General features: G+C 61.9%; 2 protein-coding genes across 3 annotated transcripts; one reads left to right on the top strand and one right to left on the bottom strand.

Annotated features, from left to right (window-relative positions):
* Window positions 1-957: 957 nt before the first annotated feature.
* LOC135441444 (protein PET100 homolog, mitochondrial) lies at window positions 958-4,258 on the bottom strand. Of its 2 annotated transcripts, XR_010438490.1 has the most exons (5): window positions 4,211-4,258; window positions 3,428-3,514; window positions 2,883-2,915; window positions 1,689-1,827; window positions 958-1,617 (listed from the first exon to the last, which is right to left on the bottom strand). XR_010438490.1 is itself a non-coding variant. In XM_064700990.1 (4 exons), the coding sequence occupies exons 1-4, from the start codon at window positions 4,235-4,237 to the stop codon at window positions 1,768-1,770; spliced, it is 207 nt and encodes a 68-aa protein (XP_064557060.1). In that variant the 5' UTR covers window positions 4,238-4,258; the 3' UTR covers window positions 958-1,767. The 2 variants fall into 2 exon arrangements, 1 of the variants encoding a protein (XP_064557060.1); XM_064700990.1 differs by having other exon boundaries at window positions 958-1,827.
* A 200-nt stretch (window positions 4,259-4,458) lies between these two features.
* Window positions 4,459-27,066, top strand: XAB2 (XPA binding protein 2; the record flags this gene model as incomplete). The annotated part of the gene is made up of 11 exons (XM_064700992.1): window positions 4,459-4,684; window positions 8,839-8,987; window positions 10,423-10,546; window positions 13,219-13,416; window positions 16,008-16,142; window positions 17,869-18,033; window positions 20,543-20,709; window positions 21,177-21,324; window positions 23,307-23,420; window positions 24,895-25,057; window positions 26,843-27,066. Coding segments are annotated over exons 1-11 (1,812 nt in total), but the record flags the coding sequence as incomplete, so codon positions are not given.
* Window positions 27,067-27,330: the final 264 nt, after the last annotated feature.

Raw genomic sequence — 27,330 nt, 5'->3', positions numbered from 1 at the left:
GTGGCCACGTGGCCGTGGTGGCATCAGGCAGGACACGTGTCCCCTGTGCCACCCACATGGGCATCACCCACGGGTGGCATCGGGGGGACAGCGAGGGACAGTGGGTGCTGCCATTGTCACCTGTCACCAACACTGTCACCAACACTGTCACCAACACGGACACAGCGAGTGACACCGGTTGTTGTCATTGTCCCCTTTGTCACCAACAGGGTCACAGTGGTGCCATCAATTGGTGTCACTGTCTCTTGTCACCAACACCGTCAAAGCGAGTGACACTGGCTGTTGTCACTGTCACCAGCAATGACACAGTGACAGCGGCTGTTGTCATTGTCCCCTCTGTCACCAGCACAGCCACAGCGAGTGACATCAGTCATTGTCACTGTCCCTTCTGTCAGCAACATTCTCACAGCGAGTGACACCGGTTGTTGTCATTGTGCCCTTTGTCACCAACAGGGTCACAGTGGTGCCATCAATTGGTGTCACTGTCTCTTGTCACCAACACGCTCACAGCAAGTGACAGCGGGTGTTGTCACTGTCCCTGTTGTCACCAACGCAGCCACAATGAGTGACGTTGCCTGTTGTCATTGTCACCAACACAGCCACAGAGAGTGACAGCGAATGTTGTCACAGATCCCCTTTGTCACCAACACTGCCACAGTGTGTGACACTGGCTGCTGTCGCTGTCCCCTCTGTCACCAACATTGTCACCAATACACTCACAGTGAGTGACAGCGGGTGCTGCCATTGTCACCTGTCACCAACACCCTCACAGTGTGTGACACCGGCTGTTGTCCCTTCTGCCACCAACACCACAGTGACACTGGCTGTTGTCACTGTCCCCTTTGTCACCAACACTGTCACAGCAATGCCATTGATACCATAGGCCGTTGTCATTCGTCCCCTTTGTCACCAACACGGTCACGGTGATGGCACCAGGACACTGCCACACGTCCCCTGTCACCAACAGGGTCACAGCATGTGATATTGACTGTTGTCACTGTCACCAACACTGTCACAGCAATGCCATTGATGCCATAGGCCATTGTCACTCGTCCCCTTTGTCACCAACTCAGCCACAGTGAGTGACACTGGCTGCTGTCACTGTCACCAACAGGGTCACACAGTGTGACACTGGCTGCTGTCACTGTCACCAACACTGTCACCAACACAGCCACAGGGTGTGACACTGGCTGCTGTCACTGTCACCAACGCTGTCACAGCAATGCCATCAATGCCACCAACTGTTGTCGCTGTCCCCTTTGTCACCAACGCGGCCATGGCGATGGCACCGGGACAGTGCCACTGTCCCCTGTCACCAACAGGGGCACAGCGATGCCATCAACTGCTGTCACTGCTGTGTCCCACGATGGCCGTGTGTCCCACGGTGTCACTGCAGTGTCCCCACAGTGTCACCGTGTCCCTGCTGTCCCTGCTGTGTCCCACGGTGTCACTGCCGTGTCCCCAGGTGGCTCTGTGTCCCTGCTGTGTCCCACGGTGTCCCTGCTGTCCCCTCAGGCCTGGGTCCCACGGTGGCCGTGTCCCCGCTGTCACTGCTGTGTCCCTGGTGTCGCTGCAGTGTCCCCACGGTGTCACCGTGTCCCCACTGTCCCCTCAGGCCTGGGTCCCACGGTGCTGTGTGTCCCATGGTGTCCCCACGGTGTCACCGTGTCCCCACTGTCCCCTCAGGCCTGGGTCCCCACGGTGGCCGTGTGTCCCCACGGTGTCACTGCAGTGTCCCCACGGTGTCACCGTGTCCCCGCTGTCCCCTCAGGCCTGGGTCCCCTTCCCCTCCCGCAGCCGCTGCTTCAGCTCAGCCATGGCCTGGCGCTGAGGGGACACGGACAGTGACACAGGGACAGGGACACAGGGACAGGGACACAGGGACAGGGACAGTGACACAGGGACACAGGGACAGGGACAGTGACACAGGGACAGTGACACAGGGACAGTGACAGGGACACAGGGACAGGGACACAGGGACAGGGACACAGGGACAGTGACACAGGACACAGGGACAGGGACACAGTGACACAGGGACAGTGACACAGACAGGAAAACAGGGACAGGGACACAGTGAACAGGGACACAGTGAGGACACAGGGACAGACAGTGACACAGGAGTGACACAGGGACAGGGACACAGGGACAGGGAACACAGTAAGGGACAGTGAGGGGACGTGACACAAGACGAGAGGACAGGGACACTGGGACAGGACAGTGACACAGGGACAGTGAAGGGACAGGGACAAGGACAAGGACACAGGGACAGTGACTACAGGGACAAAGGAACAGTGACACAGGGACACAGAGACAGTGCAGTCAGGACAGGGACAGGACACAGGACAGGGACACAGAGAAAGGGACACAGGACAGGACAGGACACAGGGACAGTGAAGGGAACAGGGACACAGGGACAGGACAGAGGGAACAGTGACATGTAAGGGGACAGTGACACGGACGGTGACACAGGGATGGGGAACAGGAGGGGACAGGACACAGGAGACAGGGACGTGACAGTGACACAGGGACAGGACACAGGAAACAGGACATGCAAGGAGGACAGGGAACAGGGACAGGGACAGTGACAGTGACAGGGACAGGGACACAGGATAACAAGGAACAGTGACAGTGAAGGGAGACAGTGACAGTGAAGGGACACAGGGACATGGGGACAGGGATGGTGGACAGGGACACGAGGGGACAGGGACACAGTGACAGTGACACAGGGACAGGATGAGAGGACAGGGTAAGCCACAGAGATGGGGACAAGGACAGGGATGGGGACAGGATCAGGGCACAGCAGGGACACGAGGGGACATTGGAGACAGTTGGGGACACAGTGGGGACAGATTGAGGACACATTGGGGACATCGGGGTCTCACCCGTTCCGGGGTGTCCGGCGGGAAAATCTCCCTCTGCAAAGAGAGCGCGTCAGGGGAGGGGACAGCGGGGACACCGAGGGTGCCACATGTCCCCAATGTCCCCAGGTGTCCCCAGGGTGTCCCAGCTGTCCCCAGGTGTGTCCCCAGCTGTCTCTGCAGTGACCCATATGTACCCACCGTGTCCCCAGCCATTCCAGCTGTCCCCAGGGTGTCCCCAGGAGTGTCCCCAGATGTCCTCAGGTGTCCCCAGCTACCCCCAGGTGTCCCAGGGCTGTGCCCACATGTCCCTGCAGTGTCCCCAGGGTGTCCCTAGGTGTGTTCCCAGGTGTCCCCCATGTGTCCCCAGCCATCCCAGGTGTCCCCAAGGTGTTCCTAGGTGTCCCCAGCTGTCCCAGGGGTGTGCCCAGTTGTCCCCAGGTCTCCCCAAGTGTCCCCAGGTATCCCCAGGGGTGTCCCTGCAGCATCCCCAGGTGTCCCTGCAGTGTCCCAGGTGTCCCCAGCCATCCCCAGGTGTCCCAGGGGTGTCCCCAGATGTCCCCGCCCACCTTGCGGTCGATCACGTGACGCTGGAAGAGCTCGGCCTGGTTGGAGACCCAGAACACGGCAACGGGGAAGGTCAGGTACAGGAACATCTGGGACAGGGACACCTGTGTCACCTGTGTGATCCCTGTCACACCTGTGTGTCACCTGTGTGATCCCTGACACACCTGAGTGTCACCTGTGTGACCTCTGTCACCCCCCAGACCCAGAACACGGCAACGGGGAAGGTCAGGTACAGGAACATCTGGGACAGGGACACCTGTGTCACCTGGGTGTCACCTGTGTCACCTACCCTGTCACCTGTGTGTCACCTGTGTCACCCCCCAGACCCAGAACACGGCCATGGGGAAAAACACATAGACACACCTGGGACAGGGGCATCAGTGTCACCGAGCCTGTGTCACCTGAGTGTCATCAGTGTGTCACCTGGGAATCACCTACGTCACCTCCTGTGTGTCACCAATGTCCCCCGTTCCTGCCCCGCCCATTACTCTTACCCCCCCATCCCCATCCCCATTCCCATTCCCCCATCCCCATTCCCCATTCCCATTCCAATTCCCATTCCCATTCCCGTCCCCATTCCCATTCCCAATTCCCCATTCCCCATCCCCATTCCTGTCCCCATTCCCATCCCCACTCCCATCCCCATTCCCCATTCCCCATCCCCATTTCCATTCCCCATTCCCACCCCCATTCCCTTTCCCATTCCCCATTCCCATCCCCATTCCCATTATCCCGTTCCCGTTATCCCATTCCAGTTCCCGTTATCCCGTTCCCGCCCCTCGCACCCTCAGGATCTCCAGCTTCACCCCCATGGCTCCTCCAGGCCCCTCACGCTTCCGCCTCCGCAACTCCGCAACACCGCCAATCCCCATTGGCCGCACCTCCAGCACCGCCACACTCTATTGGCTGAGAGCGCCGCTGTGGGGGCGGAGCGAAAGAGCGATGGACCAATGAGACGCGAGCGCGGGAAGCACGGAAGTGGAAGCGCCGGAAGTGCGTGCGGCGCGCCGGAAGTGAGGGAGCAGCGCGGGGAAATGGCGGCGGCTGAGGCGGCGATGGCGGCGCGGGAGGAGCCGCCGGGAACGGGAGCGGGAGCGGGGCCGGGCCCGGAGCAGCAGCAGCCGGGAGCCATGGAGGAACCGGGAGCCATGGAGGAACCGGGAGCCATGGAGGGAGCGGGGCCGGCGGGGGAAGCGGGGCCCGCCGCGGTGACGGATCCCGGAGCGGGGCCGGGCCCGGAGCGGCCCGAGCTGTGCTTTGTGAGTGCGGGGCTGGGCCTCGTGTCACCTCCTGTCACCTCCTGTCCCCATTGTCAGCTCTTGTCCATTCCTGTCACCCGGTGTCCCTTCCTGTCACATTTTGTCACCTCCTGTCCCCTGCTGTCCATTCCTGTCCCCTCTTGTCGCTCCCTGTCACCGCCTGTCGCCTCCTGATCCCTTTTCCTCCCCCTGTACCCCCCATCATCTCCTGTCCCCCGTTGTCACCTCTTGTCCATTCCTGTCACATTTTGTCACCCTCTGTCCCCTTCTGTCCCCTCCTGTCCAGCTCTGTCACCTCCTGCCACCCCCTTTTCCCTTCCTGCCACCCCCTGTCCTCTCCTGTCACCTTTTTCCCCCTCCTGTCCCCTCCTGTCCCTTCCTGTCCTCTTCTGTCACCTCTTGTCAGCCCCTGTTCCCTCCTGTCCCCTCCTGTCACCTTTTGTCACTTCCTGTCCCCATCTTTGTTCCCTCTGGTGTCCCTGTCCCCATCTCTTCCCCCAACCACATTTCTGTGTCCCTGTCCCCTCTCATGTCCCCATGTCCCTGTGCCATCGTGTCCCTGTCCCCTCCTGCTGATGTTCTGTGCCTCCCTCTGTGTCCCTGTCCCCTTCATGTCCCTGTCCCCATCCCTGTCACTGTCCCCTCTTTGTCCCTGTCCCCGTGTCTCTCTCCAGGCCCTTTGTCCCCAGCATTTCCCACATCTGTGTCCCCCCTGTCCCCTCTCGTGTCCCCAGCCCTGTCCCTGTGTCACCCTGTCCCTGTCACCCCAGGCTCTGTCACCTCCTGCTGGCGCTCTGTGCCTCGCTCCTTGTCCCTGTCCCCTCCCTGTCTCTATCCCTGTCCCCATCCCCATCCCTGTCCCCTCTGTGCCCTTGTCCCCATCCCTGTCCCTGTCCCCATCCCCGTCCCTGTCCCCCCCCGTCCCTGTCCCCTCTGTGTCCTTGTCCCCATCCCCATCCCTGTCCCCATCCCTGTCCCTGTCCCCTCTCCCTCTGTCACCGCTGGCTTCTGTCCCATCCCTTCCCCTCATCCTGGTCCCTTTGACCCCCTCTGTGTCCCCTGTGCTGTCCCTGCTGTCCCCTGGCTGTCCCTGCTGTCCCCTGTGTCCCCTGAGCCCAGCAGGAAGTGCCCTGTGCTGTGTGTCCATTGTCACCTGTCCCTGTCCCCTCTGTCTCTGTCCCCCTGTCTCATGTCCCTGTCCCCTGTCCCTGTGTCCCTGTGTCACCCTGTCCCTGTCACCCCAGGCTCTGTCACCTCCTGCTGGCGCTCTGTGCCTCGCTCCTTGTCCCTGTCCCCTCCCTGTCCCCTCTGTGTCCTTGTCCCCTCCCTGTCCCTCTCCCCTCTGTGTCTTTGTCCCCATCCCTGTCCCGTTCCTGTCCCCATCCCCATCCCTGTCCCCTCCCTGTCCCCTCTGTGTCCCTGTCCCCTCTGTGCCCTTGTCCCATCCCTGTCCCTGTCCCCTCCCTGTCCCCTCTCTGTCCCTGTCCCCTCTGTATCCCTGTCCCCATCCCTGTCCCCATCCCCATCCCTGTCCCCATCCCTGTCCCTGTCCCCTCTCCCTCTGTCACCGCTGGCTTCTGTCCCATCCCTTCCCCCCATCCCGGTCCCTTTGTCCCCCTCTGTGTCCCCTGGCTGTCCCTGCTGTCCCTGCTGTCCCCTGAGCCCAGCAGGAAGTGCCCTGTGCTGTGTGTCCATTGTCACCTGTCCCTGTCCCCTCTGTCCCTCTTTTCCTCGTCCCCTGTCCCATGTCCCCTGTGTCTCTGTCCCCCTGTCCCCCATCCGTGTGTCCCTCCAGGAGGGGAAGGAGGAGCTGTCCCCTGTCCCTGAGTGTCCACAGTGTCCCCTCAGTGTCCCTTCAATGTCCCCAACGTCTCCCCAGAAAGGAGATCCAACGCGAGGCAGAGCTGTCCCTGTGTGTGTCCCCTGAGTGTCCCCTGTGTCTCAATGTCCCCAATGTCCCTCCAGGAGGAAGAGGAGGTGCAACACGAGGAGGAGCTGTCCCCTCAATGTCCCCAATGACCTAAATGTCCCCTCAATGTCCCCAATGTCCCCTGACTGTCCCCAGTTGTCCCCTGAGGAGGAAGAGGAGGTCTAACATGAGGCAGAGCTGTCCCTGTGTGTGTCCCCAGTGTCCCCAACGTCCCTGACTGTCCCCAATGTCCCCTCATTGTCCCCATGCAGGAGGAAGACGAGGTGCAGCACGAGGAGGAGCTGTCCCCTCAATGTCCCCAATGACCCAAATGTCCCCTCAATGTCCCCAATGTCCCCTGACTGTCCCCAATGTCCCCCCAGGAGGAAGAGAAGGTGCAGCACGAGGAGGAGCTGTCCCTGTGTGTGTCCCCAATGTCCCCTCATTGTCCCCTCATTGTCCCCAATGCAGGAGGAAGAGGAGGTGCAGCACGAGGACGAGCTGTCCCCTGACTGTCCCCAATGTCCCCTCAATGTCCCCAATGTCCCCTCAATGTCCCCCATGCAGGAGGAGGAGGAGGTGCAGCACGAGGAGGAGCTGTCCCCTCAATGTCCCCAATGTCCCCTCAATGTCCCCTCATTGTCCCCATGCAGGAGGAGGAGGAGGTGCAGCATGAGGAGGAGCTGTCCCCTCAATGTCCCCAGTGTCCCTGACTGTCCCCAATGTCCCCTCATTGTCCCCCATGCAGGAGGAGGAGGAGGAGCTGTCCCCTCAATGTCCCCAATGTCCCCTCAATGTCCCCAATGTCCCCCATGCAGGAGGAGGAGGAGGTGCAGCACGAGGAGGAGCTGTCCCCTCAATGTCCCCAGTGTCCCCTCAATGTCCCCTCATTGTCCCCTCAGGAGGAGGAGAAGGTGCAGCACGAGGAGGAGCTGTCCCTGTGTGTGTGTCCCCAATGTCCCCTCATTGTCCCCATGCAGGAGGAGGAGGAGGTGCAGCACGAGGAGGAGCTGTCCCCTCAATGTCCCCAATGACCCAAATGTCCCCTCAATGTCCCCAATGTCCCCCCAGGAGGAAGAGAAGGTGCAGCACGAGGAGGAGCTGTCCCTGTGTGTGTCCCCAATGTCCCCTGACTGTCCCCAATGTCCCCAATGCAGGAGGAAGAGGAGGTGCAGCACGAGGAAGAGCTGTCCCTGTGTGTGTGTGTCCCCTGTCTCTCAGTGTCCCTGACTGTCCCCAATGTCCCCTCATTGTCCCCAATGCAGGAGGAGGAGGAGGTGCAGCACGAGGAGGAGCTGTCCCCTCAATGTCCCCTGAGTGTCTCCTGTCTCTCAGTGTCCCTGACTGTCCCCAATGTCCCCTCATTGTCCCCAATGCAGGAGGAGGAGGAGGTGCAGCACAAGGAGGAGCTGTCCCCTCAATGTCCCCAATGTCCCCTGACTGTCCCCAATGTCCCCTCAGGAGGAAGAGAAGGTGCAGCACGAGGAGGAGCTGTCCCTGTGTGTGTCCCCTGTCCCTGACTGTCCCCAGTGTCCCCAATGTCCCCCATGCAGGAGGAGGAGGAGGTGCAGCACGAGGAGGAGCTGTCCCCTCAATGTCCCCAATGTCCCCAATGTCCCCCATGCAGAAGGAGGAGGAGGTGCAGCACGAGGAGGAACTGTCCCTGTGTGTGTGTCCCCTCAATGTCCCCAATGTCCCTGACTGTCCCCAATGTCCCCTCAATGTCCCCAATGTCCCCCATGCAGGAGGAGGAGGAGGTGCAGCACGAGGAGGAGCTGTCCCCTGACTGTCCCCAATGTCCCCAATGTCCCCCATGCAGGAGGAGGAGGAGGTGCAGCACGAGGAGGAGCTGTCCCTGTGTGTGTCCCCTCAATGTCCCCAATGTCCCTGACTGTCCCCAATGTCCCCTCATTGTCCCCTCAGGAGGAGGAGGAGGTGCAGCACGAGGAGGAGCTGTCCCTGTGTGTGTCCCCTGTCCCTGACTGTCCCCAATGTCCCTGACTGTCCCCAATGTCCCCTCAGGAGGAAGAGGAGGTGCAGCACGAGGAGGAGCTGTCCCCTCAATGTCCCCAATGTCCCCTGACTGTCCCCAATGTCCCCTGACTGTCCCCAATGTCCCCTCATTGTCCCCCATGCAGGAGGAGGAGGAGGTGCAGCACGAGGAGGAGCTGTCCCTGTGTGTGTGTCCCCTCAATGTCCCCAATGTCCCCTCAATGTCCCCAATGTCCCCTCAATGTCCCCTCAGGAGGAGGAGGAGGTGCAGCACGAGGAGGAGCTGCTCCGGAACCCGTTCTCGGTGCGGGGCTGGCTCCGTTACGCGCAGGCCCGGCAGCGCGGGCCCCGCCCCCGCCTCAACCAGATCTACGAGAGAGCCCTGAGGGAGCTGCCCGGCAGGTACGGGCACACCTGGGGGCACCTGGGGGCATGGGATACACCTGAGAGCCCTGAGGGAGCTGCCCGGCAGGTACGGGCACACCTGGGCACACCTGGGGGCATGGGATACACCTGGGCACACCTGAGAGCCCTGAGGGAGCTGCCCGGCAGGTACGGGCACACCTGGGGGCACCTGGGGGCACCTGGGGGCATGGGATACACCTGGGCACACCTGAGAGCCCTGAGGGAGCTGCCTGGCAGGTACGGGCACCTGGGCACACCTGGGGCACCTGGGGGGGCATGGGCACACCTGGGATACACCTGGGGCACACCTGGGGGCACCTGAACACACCTGGGGGCACCTGAACACACCTGGGATACACCTGGGCACACCTGGGGGCATCTGGGCACACCTGGGGGCACCTGGGCACACCTGGGGGCACCTGGGCACACCTGGGATACACCTGGGCACACCTGGGGGGCACCTGGAATGCACTGGGGCCATTTGGGAGCACCTGTGGGAACACTTGGGGCAGGTGTGACTGAGGCGTCAGGGGTGCCAGGGGACCCTGGTGACAGGTGACAGTGTGTGACAGGTGTGACAGTGTGTGACAGGTGACAGTGTGTGACAGGTGTGACAGGTGACCCTGGTGAGAGGTGTGACAGGTGTGTCAAGTGTGACAGGTGTGACAGATGTGACAGGTGTGACAGGTGACAGGTGTGACAGGTGTGACAGGTGTGACAGGTGACAGGGTGTGTCAGGTGTGACAGGTGTGACAGGTGACAGGGTGTGGCAGGTGTGACAGGTGTGACAGGTGTGACAGGTGTGACAGGTGACCCTGGTGACAGGTGTGACAGGTGTGACAGGTGCCAGGTGTGTCCCCATTCCCGTTACAAGCTGTGGTACCAGTACCTGCAGCAGGGCTATCAGGTGTGACAGGTGTGTCAGTGACACAGGTGACAGGTGTGACAGTGACACAGGTGACATTGATGGCAGGTGTCACAGGTGTGACAGGTGACACTGATGCCAGGCGTGTCCCCATTGCAGTTACAAGCTGTGGTACCAGTACCTGTGGCAGGGCTATCAGGTGTGACAGGTGTGTCAGTGACACTGATGACAGGTGTGACAGGTGTGTCAGTGACACAGGTGACACTGATGACAGGTGACACTGATGCCAGGTGTGTCCCCATTGCAGTTACAAGCTGTGGTAGCAGTACCTGTGTCAGGTGTGTCAGGGCTGTCAGGGGTGTCAGTGACACTGGTGACAGGTGTGACAGGTGTGTCAGTGACACTGATGACAGGTGTCACAGGTGTGACAGGTGTGTCCCCATTGCAGTTACAAGCTGTGGTACCAGTACCTGCGGCAGGGCTATCAGGTGTGACAGGTGTGACAGTGACACTGATGACAGGTGTGACAGGTGTGTCACCTGTGTCACACCTGTGTCCCCATTGCAGTTACAAGCTGTGGTATCAGTACCTGCGGCAGCGCCGGGCCCAGGTCAAAGGTCGCTGTCCCTCTGACCCCGCCTTCGAGGAGGCCAACGCTGTGCACGAGAGAGCGCTGGTGTTCATGCACAAGGTGAGACACCTGGGGGGACATGGGGACACACCTGGGGACACCTGGGGACATGGGGACACACCTGGGGACACCTGGGGGTGTGAGGGGCCAACGCTGTGCACGAGAGAGTGCTGGTGTTCATGCACAAGGTGAGACACCTGGGGACATGGGGACACCTGGGGACATGGGGACACCTGGGGACACCTGGGGACATGGGGACACACCTGGGGACATGGGGACACACCTGGGGACACCTGGGGACACACCTGGGGACATGGGGACACACCTGGGGACACCTGGGGACATGGGGACACACCTGGGGACACCTGGGGGTGTGAGGGGCCAACGCTGTGCACGAGAGAGCGCTGGTGTTCATGCACAAGGTGAGACACCTGGGGGGACATGGGGACACCTGGGGACACCTGGGGACATGGGGACACACCTGGGGACACACCTGGGGACATGGGGACACCTGGGGACATGGGGACATAGGGACATGGGACACCTGGGGGCATGGGGACACACCTGGGGACACCTGGGGGTGTGAGGGGTTAACGCTGTGCACGAGAGAGCGCTGGTGTTCATGCACAAGGTGAGGCACCTGGGGACACATGGGGACATGGGGACACACCTGGGGACATGGGGACATGAGGGGACACCTGGGGATGTGGGGACACCTGGGACACCCAGAGCCATGGGACAGCTGGGGGGACACCTGGGGACAAGGGGACACAGGACACAGGACATGGGGACACAGGAGATGGGGACACAGAGGGGACATGGGGACATGAGTGGGACATGGGGACATGGGGCAGGGAGGTGACAGGGACGTAGAGGAGACATGGGGGACAGGAATGGGACATGGGGACACAGAGGGGACACGGGGACACGAGAGGGACACAGGGCAGGGAGGTGATGGGGACACAGAGGGGACATAGGGGACATGGGGGGGACAAGCACAGGGGACACAAGGGGCACAGGGGACATGGGGTTTGGGGACATGGGGCAGGGAGGTGACAGTGACATAGAGAGGACATGGGGACAAGGGACACTAAGGGGATGTGGGGACACGAGAGGGACACAGGGCAGGGAGGTGATGGGGACACAGAGGGGACACGAGTGGGACATGGGGACATGAGGGACACCGGTGATGGGGACACAGAGGGGCAATGGGGACGTGGGTGGGGCAGTGGGGACACAGGACACGGGGACATGGGACAGGTGATGGGGACACAGAGGGGACACAGGGGACATGGGGGGGACAAGCACAGAGGGTGCACAGGGGACATGGGGTTTGGGGACATGGGGCACAGGGGACATGGGGCACAGGGGACACGAGGTTTGGGGACATGGGGCACAGGTGACACAGGGTTTGGGGACATGGGGAGGGCACTGCCACCCTGGGGTGGCTGCAGCCCCTCCTGGACACCGCATCCCAGCTGAGCAGGGCGGGGTCACTGCGGTCCAGTGTGTCCCAGTGTCCCCAGTGTCCCCAATGCCGCCCACTGTCCCCAGTGTCCCCATTAATGTCCCCAGTGTCCCCTGTGTCCCCAGATGCCGTGGATCTGGCTGGATTACTGCCGGTTCCTGTCCCCAGTGTCCCCAATGTCCCCAATGTCCTCTGGCTGTCCCCTGGCTGTTCCCAATGTCCCCATTGGTGTCCCCAGATGCCGCGGATCTGGCTGGATTACTGCCAGTTCCTGGCTGAGCAGGGCCAGGTCACTGTGTCCCCAATGTCCCCTTTGCTGTCTCCAATGCCCCCCAGTGTCCCTAATGTCCCCAATGATGTCCCCATTAATGTCCCCAGTGTTGCCATTGGTGTCCCCAGATGCCGCAGATCTGGCTGGATTACTGCCGGTTCCTGTCCCCAATGTCCCCCAGTGTCGCCAATGTCCCTGATGTCCCCAGTGTCCCCAATGTCCCTGTTGTCCCCATTAATGTCCCCAATGTCCCCCAGTGTCCCCAATGTCCCTGATGTCCCCAATGTCCCCCACTGTCCTCAATGTCCCCATTAATGTCCCCAATGTCCCCATTGGTGTCCTCCCCATTGGTGTCCCCAGATGCCGCAGATCTGGCTGGATTACTGCCAGTTTCTGGCTGAGCAGGGCCGGGTCATTGTGTCCCTGGCTGTCCCTGTTGTCCCCATTAATGTCCCCACTGTCCCCAGTGTCCCCATTAATGTCCCCACTGGTGTCCCCAGATGCCGTGGATCTGGCTGGATTACTGCCGGTTCCTGTCCCCAATGTCCCCCAGTGTCCCCAATGTCCCTGATGTCCCCATTAATGTCCCCACTGTCCCCATTAATGTCCTCACTGTCCCCAGTAATGTCCCCATTAATGTCCCCATTAATGTCCCCATTGGTGTCCCCAGATGCCGCGGATCTGGCTGGATTACTGCCAGTTCCTGTCCCCAATGTCCCCCAGTGTCCCCAATGTCCCTGTTGTCCCCATTAATGTCCCCAATGTCCTCTGTGTCCCCAGATGCCGCGGATCTGGCTGGGTTATTGCCAGTTCCTGTCCCCAATGTCCCTGATGTCCCCAATGTCCCCCACTGTCCTCAATGTCCCCAGTGTCCCCAATGTCCCCCAATGTCCCCATTAATGTCCCCATTAATGTCCCCAATGTCCCCATTAATGTCCCCACTGTCCCCAGTGTCCCCATTAATGTCCCCATTAATGTCCCCTGTGTCCCCAGATGCCGCGGATCTGGCTGGATTACTGCCAGTTCCTGGCCGAGCAGGGCCGGATCACGCGGACGCGCCGGACGTTTGACCGGGCGCTGCGGGCACTGCCCATCACGCAGCACCGGCGCCTCTGGCCGCCCTACCTGAGCTTCGTGCGGCGCCACCCCCTGCCCGAGACCGCTGTGCGCGTCTTCAGGCGGTTCCTCAAGGTACGGCACACCTGGGCACACCTGGGCACTCACCTGGGCACTCACCTGGGCACACACACCCATACCCACCCCCTGCCCGAGACCGCTGTGCGTGTCTTCAGGAGGTTCCTCAAGGTATGGCACACCTGGGCACACCTGGGGACACCTGGGGCATGGGCACACCTGGGTACACACACACACACACCCTGCCCGAGACAGCTGTGCGCGTCTTCAGGCGGTTCCTCAAGGTACGGCACACCTGGGCACTCACCTGGGCACTCACCTGGGCACACCTGGGCACTCACCTGGGCACTCACCTGGGCACACACACCCATACCCACCCCCTGCCCGAGACTGCTGTGCGCGTCTTCAGGCGGTTCCTCAAGGTACGGCACACCTGGGGGCACCTGGGAGCATGGGGACACACCTGGTGACACACATGGGGACACCTGGGGACAGGGACACGAGTGACAGCGTCCCCTTGGCGTGATGGCCGGGCACCTGGGTGTGCCGGTAACACTGAGAGGGTCAGGTGGCACTCAGGTGACACTGCTGTCCCCAGCTGTGCCAGAGGAGGCAGAGCAGTACGTGGGGGCTCAGGTGACACAGGTGGCACACAGGTGACACACAGGTGACACAGGTTGGGCTCAGGTGACACTGAGGTGACACAGGTGACTCAGGTAGCACACAGGTGACACAGATGTCCCCATTGTCCCCAGTTATGCCCAGAGGAAGCAGAGCAGTACGTGTCGTACCTGCGCTCCGTGGGGGCTCAGGTGACGCAGGTGACTCAGGTTGGGCTCAGGTGACACAGATGGGGTTCAGGTGACACAGGTGACACAGGTGACACACAGGTGACACAGGTGGCACACAGGTGACATTGCTGTCCCCAGCTGTGCCCAGAGGAGGCAGAGCAGTACGTGTCGTACCTGCGCTCCGTGGGGCCCAGGTGACACAGATGGGGTTCAGGTGACACACAGGTGACACAGGTGACACACAGGTGACACAGGTGGCACTCAGGTGACACTGCTGTCCCCAGTTATGCCCAGAGGAAGCAGAGCAGTACGTGTCGTACCTGCGCTCCGTGGGGGCTCAGGTGACACAGGTGGGGTTCAGGTGACACAGGTGACACTCAGGTGACTCAGGTTGGTCTCAGGTGACACTCAGGTGACACTCAGGTGACATTGCTGTCCCCAGCTGTGCCCCGAGGAGGCAGAGCAGTACGTGTCATACCTGCGCTCCGTGGGGGCCAGGTGACACAGGTGACACAGGTGACACTCAGGTGACACTCAGGTGACACACAGGTGACACAGGTGACACAGGTGACACTGCTGTCCCCAGCTGTGCCCCGAGGAGGCAGAGCAGTACGTGTCGTACCTGCGCTCTGTGGGGGCTCAGGTGGGGTTCAGGTGACACAGGTTGGGTTCAGGTGACACACAGGTGACACTCAGGTGACACAGGTGACACTCAGGTGACACTGCTGTCCCCAGCTGTGCCCCGAGGAGGCAGAGCAGTACGTGTCGTACCTGCGCTCCGTGGGGGCTCAGGTGACACAGGTGGGGTTCAGGTGACACAGGTGACACGCAGGTGACTCAGGTGACACAGATGGGGTTCAGGTGACACACAGGTGACACAGGTGTCCCCTCTGTCCCCAGCTGTGCCCTGAGGAGGCAGAGCAGTACGTGTCGTACCTGCGCTCCGTGGGGGTTCAGGTGACACAGGTGACACTCAGGTGACACAGGTGGGGCTCAGGTGACTCAGGTTGGTCTCAGGTGACACAGGTGACACAGGTGACACTGCTGTCCCCAGCTGTGCCCCGAGGAGGCAGAGCAGTACGTGTCATACCTGCACTCCGTGGGGGCCCAGGTGACACAGGTGACACACAGGTGACACACAGGTGGCACAGGTGACACAGGTGACACTCAGGTGACACACAGGTGACACTCAGGTGACACTGCTGTCCCCAGCTGTGCCCAGAGGAAGCAGAGCAGTACGTGTCGTACCTGCGCTCCGTGGGGGCTCAGGTGACACAGGTGACACACAGGTGACACACAGGTGACACTCAGGTGACACAGGTGACACACAGGTGACATACAGGTGACACAGGTGACACAGGTGACACACAGGTGACACACAGGTGACACAGGTTGGGTTCAGGTGACACAGGTGACACTCAGGTGACATTGCTGTCCCCAGCTGTGCCCCGAGGAGGCAGAGCAGTACGTGTCGTACCTGCGCTCCGTGGGGGCTCAGGTGACACAGGTGACACACAGGTGACACAGGTGGGGTTCAGGTGACACACAGGTGACACTCAGGTGACACAGGTGACACACAGGTGACACAGGTGACACTCAGGTGACACTCAGGTGACACAGGTGACACACAGGTGACACACAGGTGACACAGGTGTCCCCTCTGTCCCCAGTTATGCCCAGAGGAGGCAGAGCAGTACGTGTCGTACCTGCGCTCCGTGGGGGCCCAGGTGACACAGGTGGGGTTCAGGTGACACAGGTGACACACAGGTGACTCAGGTTGGGTTCAGGTGACACAGGTGGCACACAGGTGACACTCAGGTGACACAGGTGACACTCAGGTGACATTGCTGTCCCCAGCTGTGCCCCGAGGAGGCAGAGCAGTACGTGTCGTACCTGCGCTCCGTGGGCCGCCTGGACGAGGCCGCGCAGGTTCTGGCCCGGCTGGTGAACGATGAGCGCTTCGTGTCCCGCCAGGGCAAGTCCAACTACCAGGTGGGCACCGGGGGGCACCTGGGGTACCTGGGGGGGCACCTGGGCACACCTGGGGCTACCTTGGATACAGCTGGGGGGCACCTGGGGGTGCATGAGGGTATCTGGGTGCACCTGGGGAGGGCACAGGGTACATGGGGGGGCACCTGGGGTACCTGGGGGTACATGAGGGTATCTGGGTGCACCTGGGGAGGGCACAGGGGGTACCTGGGGGCACCTGGGCACACCTGGGGAGCACCCAGGGGCACCTGGGGGACAGCTGGGGGTACTGGGGGGGTACCTGGGCACACCTGGGGAGGGCACAGAGTACCTGGGGAACACCTGGAGGTACCTGGGGGGCACAGGGGGTACCTGGGCACACCTGGGAGGGTATCTGGGGTACCTGGGGACAGCTGAGGGTACCTGAGGGGCACCTGGGGTACAGCTGGGGAGCACCCAGGGGCACCTGGGGGCAGTGGGGGTACCTGGGGAGGCACCTGGGGTACCCGGGGAAGCACCTGGGTATATGGGCACACCTGGGGGTACCTGGGGGGGCATCTGGGGGTACCTGGGCACACCTGGGAGGCTCCTGGGGGTACCTGGGCACACCTGGGGGTACTGGGGGGGGTACCTGGCACACCTGGGGGGTACCTGGGCACACCTGGGAGGCACCTGGGGGTATTTGGGGGGTACCTGGGGGCATCTGGGCACACCTGAGGGTACCTGGGCACACCTGGGGGGCCCCTGGGAGGGCACAGGGTACCTGGGGGGGCATCCGGGCACACCTGGGGGGCCCCTGGGAACATCTGGGGGGGCACCCGGGGGTACCTGGGGAGGGCACAGGGCACCTAGGGGGGCATCTGGGGGCACCTGGGAGGCACATGGGGGTACCTGGCAGGTACCTGGGCACAGCTGGGGAGGGCACAGGGCACTGAGGACAGGTGGGGGCACCTGGGAACAGCTGGGGGGTGGCACAGGGCACTTGGGGACACTTGGGATGGATTTGGGGCAGTTTTGGGATGGATTTGGGGCAGTTTTGGGGTTTCTCACTCCCATTTTCTGTCAGTTATGGCAGGATCTGTGTGAGCTGCTGTCCCAGCACCCCGGGCTGGATTTGGGGCAGTTTTAGGATGGATTTAGGGTGGATTTGGGGCAGTTTTGGGGTCCCTAACCCCATTTTTCTCAGTTATGGCAGGAACTCTTGCCAGCTGCTGTCCCAGCACCCCGGGCTGGATTTGGGGCAGTTTTTGGGTGGATTTGGGGCAGTTTTGGGGTTTCTCACACCCATTTCTCTCAGCTACGGCAGGAGCTGTGTGAGCTGCTGTCCCAGCACCCCGGGCTGGATTTGGGGCAGTTTTTGGGTGGATTTAGGATGGATTTAGGATCTCTAACCCTGTTTCTCTCTCAGTTATGGCAGGAGCTGTGCGAGCTGCTGTCCCAGCACCCCGGGGTGGATTTGGGGCAGTTTTTGGGTGGATTTGGGGCAGTTTTTGGGTGGATTTGGGGTTTCTCACACCCGTTTCTCTCAGCTCTGGCAGGAGCTCTGTGAGCTGCTGTCCCAGCACCCCGGGCTGGATTTGGGGCAGTTTTTGGGTGGATTTGGGGCAGTTTTTGGGTGGATTTAGGATCTCTAACCCTGTTTCTCTCTCAGCTCTGGCAGGAGCTGTGTGAGCTGCTGTCCCAGCACCCCGGGCTGGATTTGGGGCAGTTTTTGGGTGGATTTAGGGGTTTTAACCCAATTTTTTCTCAGCTCTGGCAGGAGCTCTGTGAGCTGCTGTCCCAGCACCCCGACCGCGTGCGCTCGCTGGACGCCGGGGGCATCATCCGGGGGGGGCTCACGCGCTTCACCGACCAGCGGGGCCGGCTCTGGGGGGCGCTGGCCGACTGCTACGTGCGCTGCGGGCACCTGGAGAAGGTGGGGACACCTGGGGACACACCTGGGACAGACTGACACACCTGGGGGGAGTGACACACCTGGGACAGACTGACACACCTGGGGGGAGTGACACACCTGGGACTGACAGCCATAGGACAGACTGACACACCTGGGGGGCCTGGGGACACACCTGGACAGACTGACGCACCTGGGACAGACTGACACACCTGGAGGGACACACCTGGACAGACTGACGCACCTGGGGGGCTCTGGCCGACTGCTACGTGCGCTGCGGGCACCTGGAGAAGGTGGGGACACCTGGGGGGAGTGACACACCTGGGACTGACACACCTGGGGGGCTTTGGCCGACTGCCACGTGCACTGCGGGCACCTGGAGAAGGTGGGGACACCTGGGGGTGGGGGACACCTGGCGGGGGGGGACACACCTGGGACAGACTGACACACCGGGACAGACTGACACACCTGGGCAGACTGACACACCTGGGCAGACTGACACACCTGGGGGGAGTGACACACCTGGACAGACTGACACACCTGGGGGGAGTGACACACCTGGGACACCTGGAGGGGACACACCTGGGGGGACACCTGGGGACACCTGGGGGGAGTGACACACCTGGGACTGACAGCCATAGGACAGACTGACACACATGGACTGGACTGACACACCTGGGATGGACTGACACAGCTGGGGGCGCTGGCCGACTGCTACGTGCGCTGCGGGCACCTGGAGAAGGTGGGGACACACCTGGGGGGGACACCTGGGGGTGGGGGACACCTGGGGTGGGGGGACACACATGGGGGCACACCTGGGACAGACTGACACACCTGGGGGGGGGAGTGACACACCTGGGACTGACACACCTGGGACTGACACACCTGGGATGGACTGACACACCTGGGGGAGTGACACACCTGGGACAGACTGACACACCTGGGATGGACTGACACACCTGGGACTGACACACCTGGGATGGACTGACACAGCTGGACAGACTGACACACCTGGACAGACTGACACACCTGGGGGGAGTGACACACCTGGGATGGACTGACACACTGGGACAGACTGACACACCTGGGACGGACTGACACACCTGGGACTGACACACCTGGGATGGACTGACACACCTGGGACAGATTGACGCACCTGGGACTGACACACCTGGACAGACTGACAGCTGTAGGACTGACTGACACACCTGGACTGACTGACACACCTGGACAGACTGACACACCTGGACAGACTGACACACCTGGACAGCCTGACACATCTGGGACGGACTGACACACCTGGGACTGACACACATGGACTGGACTGACACACCTGGGATGGACTGACACAGCTGGACAGACTGACACACCTGGGACAGACTGACACACCTGGGATGGACTGACACAGCTGGACAGACTGACACACCTGGGACAGACTGACACACCTGGGATGGACTGACACACCTGGGACAGACTGACACACCTGGGACTGACACACCTGGGATGGACTGACACACCTGGACAGACTGACACACCTGGGACGGACTGACACACCTGGGACTGACACACCTGGGACGGACTGACACACCTGGGACTGACACACCTGGGACTGACACACCTGGGACTGACACACCTGGACAGACTGACACACCTGGACAGACTGACACACCTGGGATGGACTGACACACCTGGGACAGGCTGACACACCTGGGACTGACACACCTGGACAGACTGACAGCCATGGGACAGACTGACATCCCGGTTTATCCCAGTTTATACCAGTTTATCCCAGTTTATCCTGGTTTATCCTGGTTTGTCCCGGTTTATCCCAATTTATCCTGGTTCATCCCGGTTTAGCCCAGTTTATACCAGTTTATCCCGGTTTATCCCGGTTCATTCCGGTTTATCCCGATTTATCCTGGTTTGTCCCAGTTTATCTTGATTTATCCTGGTTTATCCCAGTTTATCCCGGTTTATCCCGGTTTATCCTGGCTTATCCCAGTTTATCCCGGTTTATCCCGGTTTATCCCAGTTTATCCCGGTTTATCCCAGTTTATCCCGGTTTATCCCGGTTTATCCCAGTTTATCCCGGTTTATCCTGGTTTATCCCAGTTTATCCCGGTCTATCCTGGTTTGTCCCAGTTTATCCCGGTTTATCCTGGTTTATCCCGGTTTATCCCGTTCCAGGCCCGGGATGTGTACGAGGAGGCCGTCCAGACCCCAATCCCAATATTTACCCCGTTTTTATCCCGTTCCAGGCCCGGGATGTCCATGAGGAGGCCGTGCAGACGGTGCTGACCCCATTAACCCTTTAACCCCATTTTAACCCCATTTTAACCCCGTTTTTATCCCGTTTTTATCCCGTTCCAGGCCCGGGATGTGTACGAGGAGGCCGTGCAGACGGTGATGACCCCGTTAACCCCATTTTATCCCGTTTTTATCCCGTTCCAGGCCCGGGATATCTATGAGGAATCTGTGCAGACGGTGCTGACCCCGTTAACCCCGTTTTTATCCCGTTTTTATCCCGTTCCAGGCCCGGGATGTGTACGAGGAGGCCGTGCAGACGGTGATGACGGTGCGCGATTTCACGCAGGTGTTCGACAGCTACGCGCGCTTCGAGGAGAGCGTGATCGCCGCCCTGCTGGACACGCAGGCGCAGCTGGGGCAGGGCCAGGACGGTGAGAGGGACCCCAAAAACGGGCAGGGAACCCCAAAAATGGGGCAGAAACCCCAAAAACAGGCAGGGACAGCTGGGCCAGGGCCAGGATCTTGAGAAACACCCCAAAAACAGGCTGGGAACCCCAAAACTGGGCAGGCACAGCTGGGGCAGGGGCAGGATGGTGCATCCGGGGTACCCCATTCCCCCATTTCCCCCTTTCCCCCCCATTTTCTCCCTTTTCCCCCTTTTCCCGTTTTTTCCTCTGTTTTTCCCCTTTTCCCTCAATTTTTCCCCGTTTCTTCCCCATTTTCCCCAATTTTCCCCATTTTCCCCCATTTCCCCCTTTTTCCCCATTTTCCTGCTTCCCCCCCTTTTCCCCTGTTTTTCCCCGTTTTTTCCCCTTTTTTCCTCAATTTTTCCCCATTTCCTCCCATTTTTTCCATTTTCCCCCATTTTCCCCATTTCCCCATTTTCTCCATTTCCCATTTTCCCCATTTTGACCGTTTTCCCCGTTTTTCCCCCAGAAAGCCACGGCGCTCCCCTCCCGCCGGGCCGAGTACTTCGACAGCTCGGAGCCGGTGCAGAACCGGCTCTACAAAAACCTGAGGGTGTGGGCGATGCTGGCAGACCTGGAGGAGAGCCTGGGCACCTTCCAGGTGGGCACCTGTGGGCACCTGGGCACCCTGGGGACATGGGCACACACCTGGGCACACCTGGGCACACAGCTGGGTACATGGGGATACACCTGGGCACACCTGGGGACATTGGGATGGGTGTGGGCGATGCTGGCAGACCTGGAGGAGAGCCTGGGCACACCTGGGCACGCACCTGGGCACATCTGGGTACAGCTGGGGACATGGGGATATACCTGGGGACAGCTGGGGACACACCTGGGCACCTTGGGGACATGGGCACACACCTGGGGACAGCTGGGGATGGGTGTGGGCGATGCTGGCAGACCTGGAGGAGAGCCTGGGCACCTTCCAGGTGGGCACCTGGGGCACCTGGGCACACCTGGGCACACCTGGGGACATTGGGATGGGTGTGGGCAATGCTGGCAGACCTGGAGGAGAGCCTGGGCACCTTCCAGGTGGGCACGCACCTGGGCATGCACCTGGGCACATCTGGGTACAGCTGGGTACATGGGGATAAGCCTGGGGACATTGGGATGGGCGTGGGCGATGCTGGCAGACTTGGAGGAGAGCCTGGGCACCTTCCAGGTGGGCACCTGGGGCACCTGGGCACCCTGGGGACATGGGCACACACCTGGGGACATGGGCACACACCTGGGCACACACCAGGGCACACCTGGGCACCTTGGGGACATGGGGATATACCTGGGCACGCATCTGGGGACATGGGCACACCTGGGTACAGCTGGGGATGGGTGTGGGTGATGCTGGCAGACCTGGAGGAGAGCCTGGGCACCTTCCAGGTGGGCACACACCTGGGCACCCTGGGGACATGGGCACACACCTGGGCACACCTGGGCACACACCTGGGCACACACCTGGGGACATGGGGATACACCTGGGGACATTGGGATGGGTGTGGGCGATGCTGGCAGACCTGGAGGGGAGCCTGGGCACCTTCCAGGTGGGCACCTGTGGGTACCTGGGCACACCTGGGGACACACCTGGGGACATTGGGATGGGCTTGGGGGACACCTGAGGGCACCTGGGAACAGCTGGGACACACCTGGGTTGATGTGGGGGCACCTGGGGGTCACCTGGGGACATTGGGGGGGGGCACGGGGCACACCTGGGTGGCCTCAGGGGACACCTGGGGACATTGGGGGGGGCACGGGGCTGGCATGGGGACACGGTGTGCCCATCGCCCCACTGTGTCTGGGGGTGCTGGGCGTGGCTGTGACCCTGCTGTCCCCTCTGTCCCCGTCCCTGTGTCCCCCTGTCCCTCTCTCTGTCCCCATCCATGTCCTGTGTCCTCATGTTCCCTGTCCCCATGTCCCCTCACTCCCCATCCCTGACCTGTCCCTGTCCCCATGTCCCCCTGGTGTCCCTCTGTCCCCATGTCCCTGTCCCCTCTGTCCCCATGGCCCTGTGTCCTCTGTCCCCATGGCCCTGTCCCCTCTGTCCCCTGGTGTCCCCCTGTTGTCCCCTCTGTCCCTTTCCCTGTCCCCTGCTGTCCCCATGTCCCTGTCCCCCGGTGTTCCCTGGTGTCCCTGTCCCCTGATGTCCTTTGGTATCTCTGTCCTTGTCCCTGTCCCCTCCTGTCCCTGTCCCCTCCTGTCCCTGTCCCCATGTCCCCCTGGTGTCCCTGTCTCTGTCCCTGTCCCCTCCTGTCCCTGTCCCCTGGTGTCCCCATGTCCCCCTGGTGTCCCTGTCCCTTGCTGTCCCCTGCTGTCCCCTCTGTCCCTGTTCCCATATCCCCGTGCTGTCCCCTGGTGTCCCCGTGTCCCCTCTGTCCCCTGGTGTCCCCGTGTCCCCTCTGTCCCCATGTCCCCTGCTGTCCCCGTGTCCCCTGCTGTCCCCCCTGTCCCCTCTGTCCCCTCTGTCCCTGCTGTCCCCATGTCCCCTCTGTCCCCTGGTGTCCCCGTGTCCCCTCTGTCCCCTGGTGTCCCCATGTCCCCTCTGTCCCCTGCTGTCCCCTCTGTCCCCTCTGTCCCCTGTGTCCCCAGTCCACCCGCAGTGTGTACGAGCGCATCCTGGACCTGCGCATCGCCACCCCCCAGATCGTCATCAACTACGCGCTGCTGCTGGAGGAGCACGGGCGCTTCGAGGACAGCTTCAAGGTGACAATGGGGACATTGGGGACATTGCAGGGACAGCTGGGACAGCTGGGGACAGTCAGGGATAGATAGAGACAGCTGGGGACAACAGGGGGAGCTGGGGGAGCACGGGCACTTCGAGGACAGCTTCAAGGTGACAATGGGGACACTGGGGACACTGCAGGGACAGCTGGGGACAGTCAGGGATAGATAGAGACAGCTGGGGACAGCCAGGGACAGCTGGGGACAGCCAGGGACAATGGGGGAGCTGGGGGAGCACGGCCACTTCGAGGACAGCTTCAAGGTGACAGTGGGGACACTGTGGGGACATTGGGGACACTGCAGGGACAGCCCAGCATAGCAGGGGATGGGGACACCCAGAGGGGTTGGTGGGGACACCCAGAGGGGTCAGTGGGGACACCCAGAGGGGTTGGGGACACTGTGGCTGGAGGGGTTGGGTGGGACACCCCAGGAATGTGTTGGGGACACCCCAGGAGGGAGTTGGGGACACCACAGTGACCCTGTGCCTCACGAGGGTGTCCCCATGGGCACACGGGTGGGACATTGCGCTGTGTGGTGGTGGCACCGTGTCCCCAATGTCCCCAGTGTCCCCAATGTCCCCATGTCACCACAGAGCGCGGCATCGCGCTGTTCCGGTGGTGGCACCACATCCCTGTGTCCCCATGCTGATGTCCCCAATGTCCCCAGTGTCCCCAATGTCCCCTCAGGCCTACGAGCGCGGCATCGCGCTGTTCTGCTGGTGTCACCAATGTCTCCAATGTCCCCACACTGATGTCCCCAGTGTCCTCATGTCCCCTCAGGCGTACGAGCGCGGCATCGCGCTGTTCTGCTGGTGTCACCGTGTCCCCAATGTCCCCACGCTGATGTCCCCATGTCCCCGCAGGCGTACGAGCGCGGTATCGAGCTGTTCCACTGGTGACACCATGTCACCATGCTGATGTCCCCAGTGTCCCCACATTGATGTCCCCAATGTCCTTGCAAGTGTACGAGCGCGGCATCGCGCTGTTCCGCTGGCCGCACGTCGGGGACCTGTGGCACTGCCATGTCACTGTCCCCAATGTCCCAAATGTCCCCAATGTCCCCATGCTGATGTCCCCAATGTCCCCAGTGTCCCCAATGTCCCCCAGGCGTACGAGCGTGGCATCGCGCTGTTCCGCTGGTGGCACTGATGTCCCCATGTCCCCAATGTCCCCTCAGGCCTGTGAGCGCGGCATCGCGCTGTTCCGCTGGTGGCACCATGTCCCCAATGTCCCCAGTGTCCCCATGCTGATGTCCCCAATGTCCCCGTGTCCCCCCAGGCCTACGAGCGCGGCATCGCGCTGTTCCGCTGGTGTCACCATGTCCCCAATGTCCCCATGCTGATGTCCCCAATGTCCCCGTGTCCCCGCAGGCCTACGAGCGCGGCATCGCGCTGTTCCGCTGGTGTCACCATGTCCCCAGTGTCCCCAATGTCCCCAATGTCCCCGTGTCCCCGCAGGCGTACGAGCGCGGCATCGCGCTGTTCCGCTGGCCGCACGTCGGGGACCTGTGGCTCACGTACCTGTCCAAGTTCGTGGCCCGGTACGGCGGCCGCAAGCTGGAGCGCGCCCGGGACCTCTTCGAGCAGGCGCTGGACGGGTGCCCCCCCCAGCACGCCAAGAGTAGGACAGGGGACAGGGGAGGGCACTGGGGACATGGGGGGCAGTGGGGACATTGGGGGATATGGGGACATGCGGGGCAGCAGGGGCATGGGAGGGATATGGTGACATGGGGAGCAGTGGAGGGCATTGGGAATGGGGTGCATTGGGGACATTGGGGATATGGGGACATCAGGGGGCAGTGGGGACACTGGGGACATTGGGGAATATGGGGACATGGGGGGCAATGGGGGGATATGTTGACATGGGGGGCAATGGGGGGATATGTTGACATGGGGGACATGGGGGGCATTGGGGATGGGGGACATGGGAGTTGTTTGGGGCAGTGGGGATAGGGGAGGGCACTGGGGACACTGGGGACATTGGGGGGATATGGGGACATCAGGGGGCAGTGGGGGCATTGGGGATAGGGGGACATGGGGGGCAGTGGGGGCATCAGGGACATGGGGGGCAGTGGGGACATTGGGGACATTGGGGATACTGGGGGCACTGGGGTCAGGGGAAGGCACTGGGGACATCGGGGACAGGGGGGGCATTGGGGGCATTGGGGACATGGGGGGCAGTGGGGGCATTGGGGACATGGGGGGAGTGGGGACATTGGGGACATGGGGGGCATTGGGGACATGGGGGGAGTGGGGATATTGGCGGGGGGGACATTGGGGGTATGGGGGCAGTGGGGACAAGGGAGGGCATTGGGGACATCGGGGACAATGGGGGGCATCAGGGACATGAGGGGCAGTTGGGACATTGGAGGCATTGGGGACATTGGGGGCAGTGGGGTCACTGGGGGCATTGGGGACATGGGGGGCAGTGGGGACATGGCAGGTATCCGTGTCCCTGTCCCCTCCCTGTCCCTGTCTCTTCACTGTCCCTTGTCCCTGTTCCTCTCCTTCGCCCTGTCCCCTCACCCTATCCCTGTCCCTGTCCTTCCTTGTCACTGTCCCTTCCCTGTCCCCTCTCTGTCCCCTGTCCCTGTCCCTCACTGCTCCCTATGTCCCTCTCCCCTGTCCCCATCCCTGTCCCATCCCTGTCCCTTGCCCCTGTCCCTGTCCCATCCCTCTTCCTGTCCCCATCCCCATGTCCCTGTCCCTGTCTGTGACTGTCCCTGTGTGTCCCCATGTCCCTGTCCCCTCCATATCCCCATGTCCTTGTCACTGACTGTCCCCTCTCTGTCCCCATCCTTGTCCTCATGTCCCTGTCCCCTCACTGTCCCTTGCCCCTGTCCCTGTCCCATCCCTCTTCCTGTCCCTGTCCCTGTCCCTGTGTGTCCCCATGTCCCTGTCCCTGTCCCCTGTCTACCCTGTGTCCCCATGTCCCTGTCCGCTCCTGTCCCTGTCTGTCCCCATGTCCCTGTCCCTCCCTGTTCCTGTCCCCTCCCTGTCCCTGTCCCTGTCCCCATTCCTGTCTCTGTCTGTCCCTTTGTCCCCTGTCTGTCCCCTGTCCTTGTCCCCATCCCTGTCCCCGTGTCCCCATCCTGTCTCCTCCTGTCCCTGTGCATTCCCATGTCCCTGTCCCTGTCTATCCCCTCCCTGTCCCCTGTCCCCTGTACCCATCCCTGTCCTTGTCCCCTGTCCCTCTGTCCCTGTCCTCTGTGTGTCCCTGTGTCCCCCTGTCCCTGTCCCCTCCTGTCCCTCTGTCCCTGTCCCTGTCTGTCCCTGTCCCTGTCCCCTATCCCTGTCCCTGTCTGTCCCTGTCCCTGTCCCTGTCCCTGTCCCTGTCTGTCCCCATGTCCCTGTCCCTGTCCCCTGTCCCTGTCCCTGACTGTCCGTCTGTCCGTCCGTGCCCCAGCCATCTACCTGCTGTACGCCCGCCTGGAGGAGCAGTTTGGGCTGGCCCGGCGCGCCATGGCCGTGTACGAGCGGGGCACGCGGGCGGTGCCGCCCGAGCAGCAGCGCGACATGTTCCACATCTACATCCGGCGGGCGGCCGAGCTCTTCGGGGTCACCCACACGCGCCCCATCTACCAGCGGGCCATCGAGGTGGGCACCTGGGCACACCTGGGTACACCTGGGGTACCTGGGCACACCTGGGCACACCTGGGCACACCTGGGGTGGGTTCCACATCTACATCCGGCGGGCGGCCGAGCTCTTCGGGGTCACCCACACGCGCCCCATCTACCAGCGGGCCATCGAGGTGGGCACCTGGGCACACCTGGGTACACCTGGGCACACCTGGGTACACCTGGGCACACCTGGGGTGGGTTCCACATCTACATCCGGCGGGCGGCCGAGCTCTTCGGGGTCACCCACACGCGCCCCATCTACCAGCGGGCCAT

The sequence above is a fragment of the Zonotrichia leucophrys genome, unplaced genomic scaffold (assembly GCF_028769735.1).
Source record: "Zonotrichia leucophrys gambelii isolate GWCS_2022_RI unplaced genomic scaffold, RI_Zleu_2.0 Scaffold_297_65503, whole genome shotgun sequence".
Taxonomy (NCBI): Eukaryota; Metazoa; Chordata; class Aves; order Passeriformes; family Passerellidae; genus Zonotrichia; species Zonotrichia leucophrys.
Note: the sequence above shows the minus strand (reverse complement) of the source record. Positions and strands in the feature narration are given on the sequence as shown.

Excerpts from the sequence above, each read along its gene's own strand:
- LOC135441444 (XM_064700990.1), bottom strand. The coding sequence starts at position 4,237 with ATGGGGGTGAAGCTGGAGATCCTGAGG. Across the intron at positions 2,916-3,427 it reads GTCACGTGATCGACCGCAAG|AGGGAGATTTTCCCGCCGGA; the intron begins GTGGGCGGGGAC and ends CTCTCTTTGCAG. Across the intron at positions 1,828-2,882 it reads CGCCGGACACCCCGGAACGG|CGCCAGGCCATGGCTGAGCT; the intron begins GTGAGACCCCGA and ends GTGTCCCCTCAG.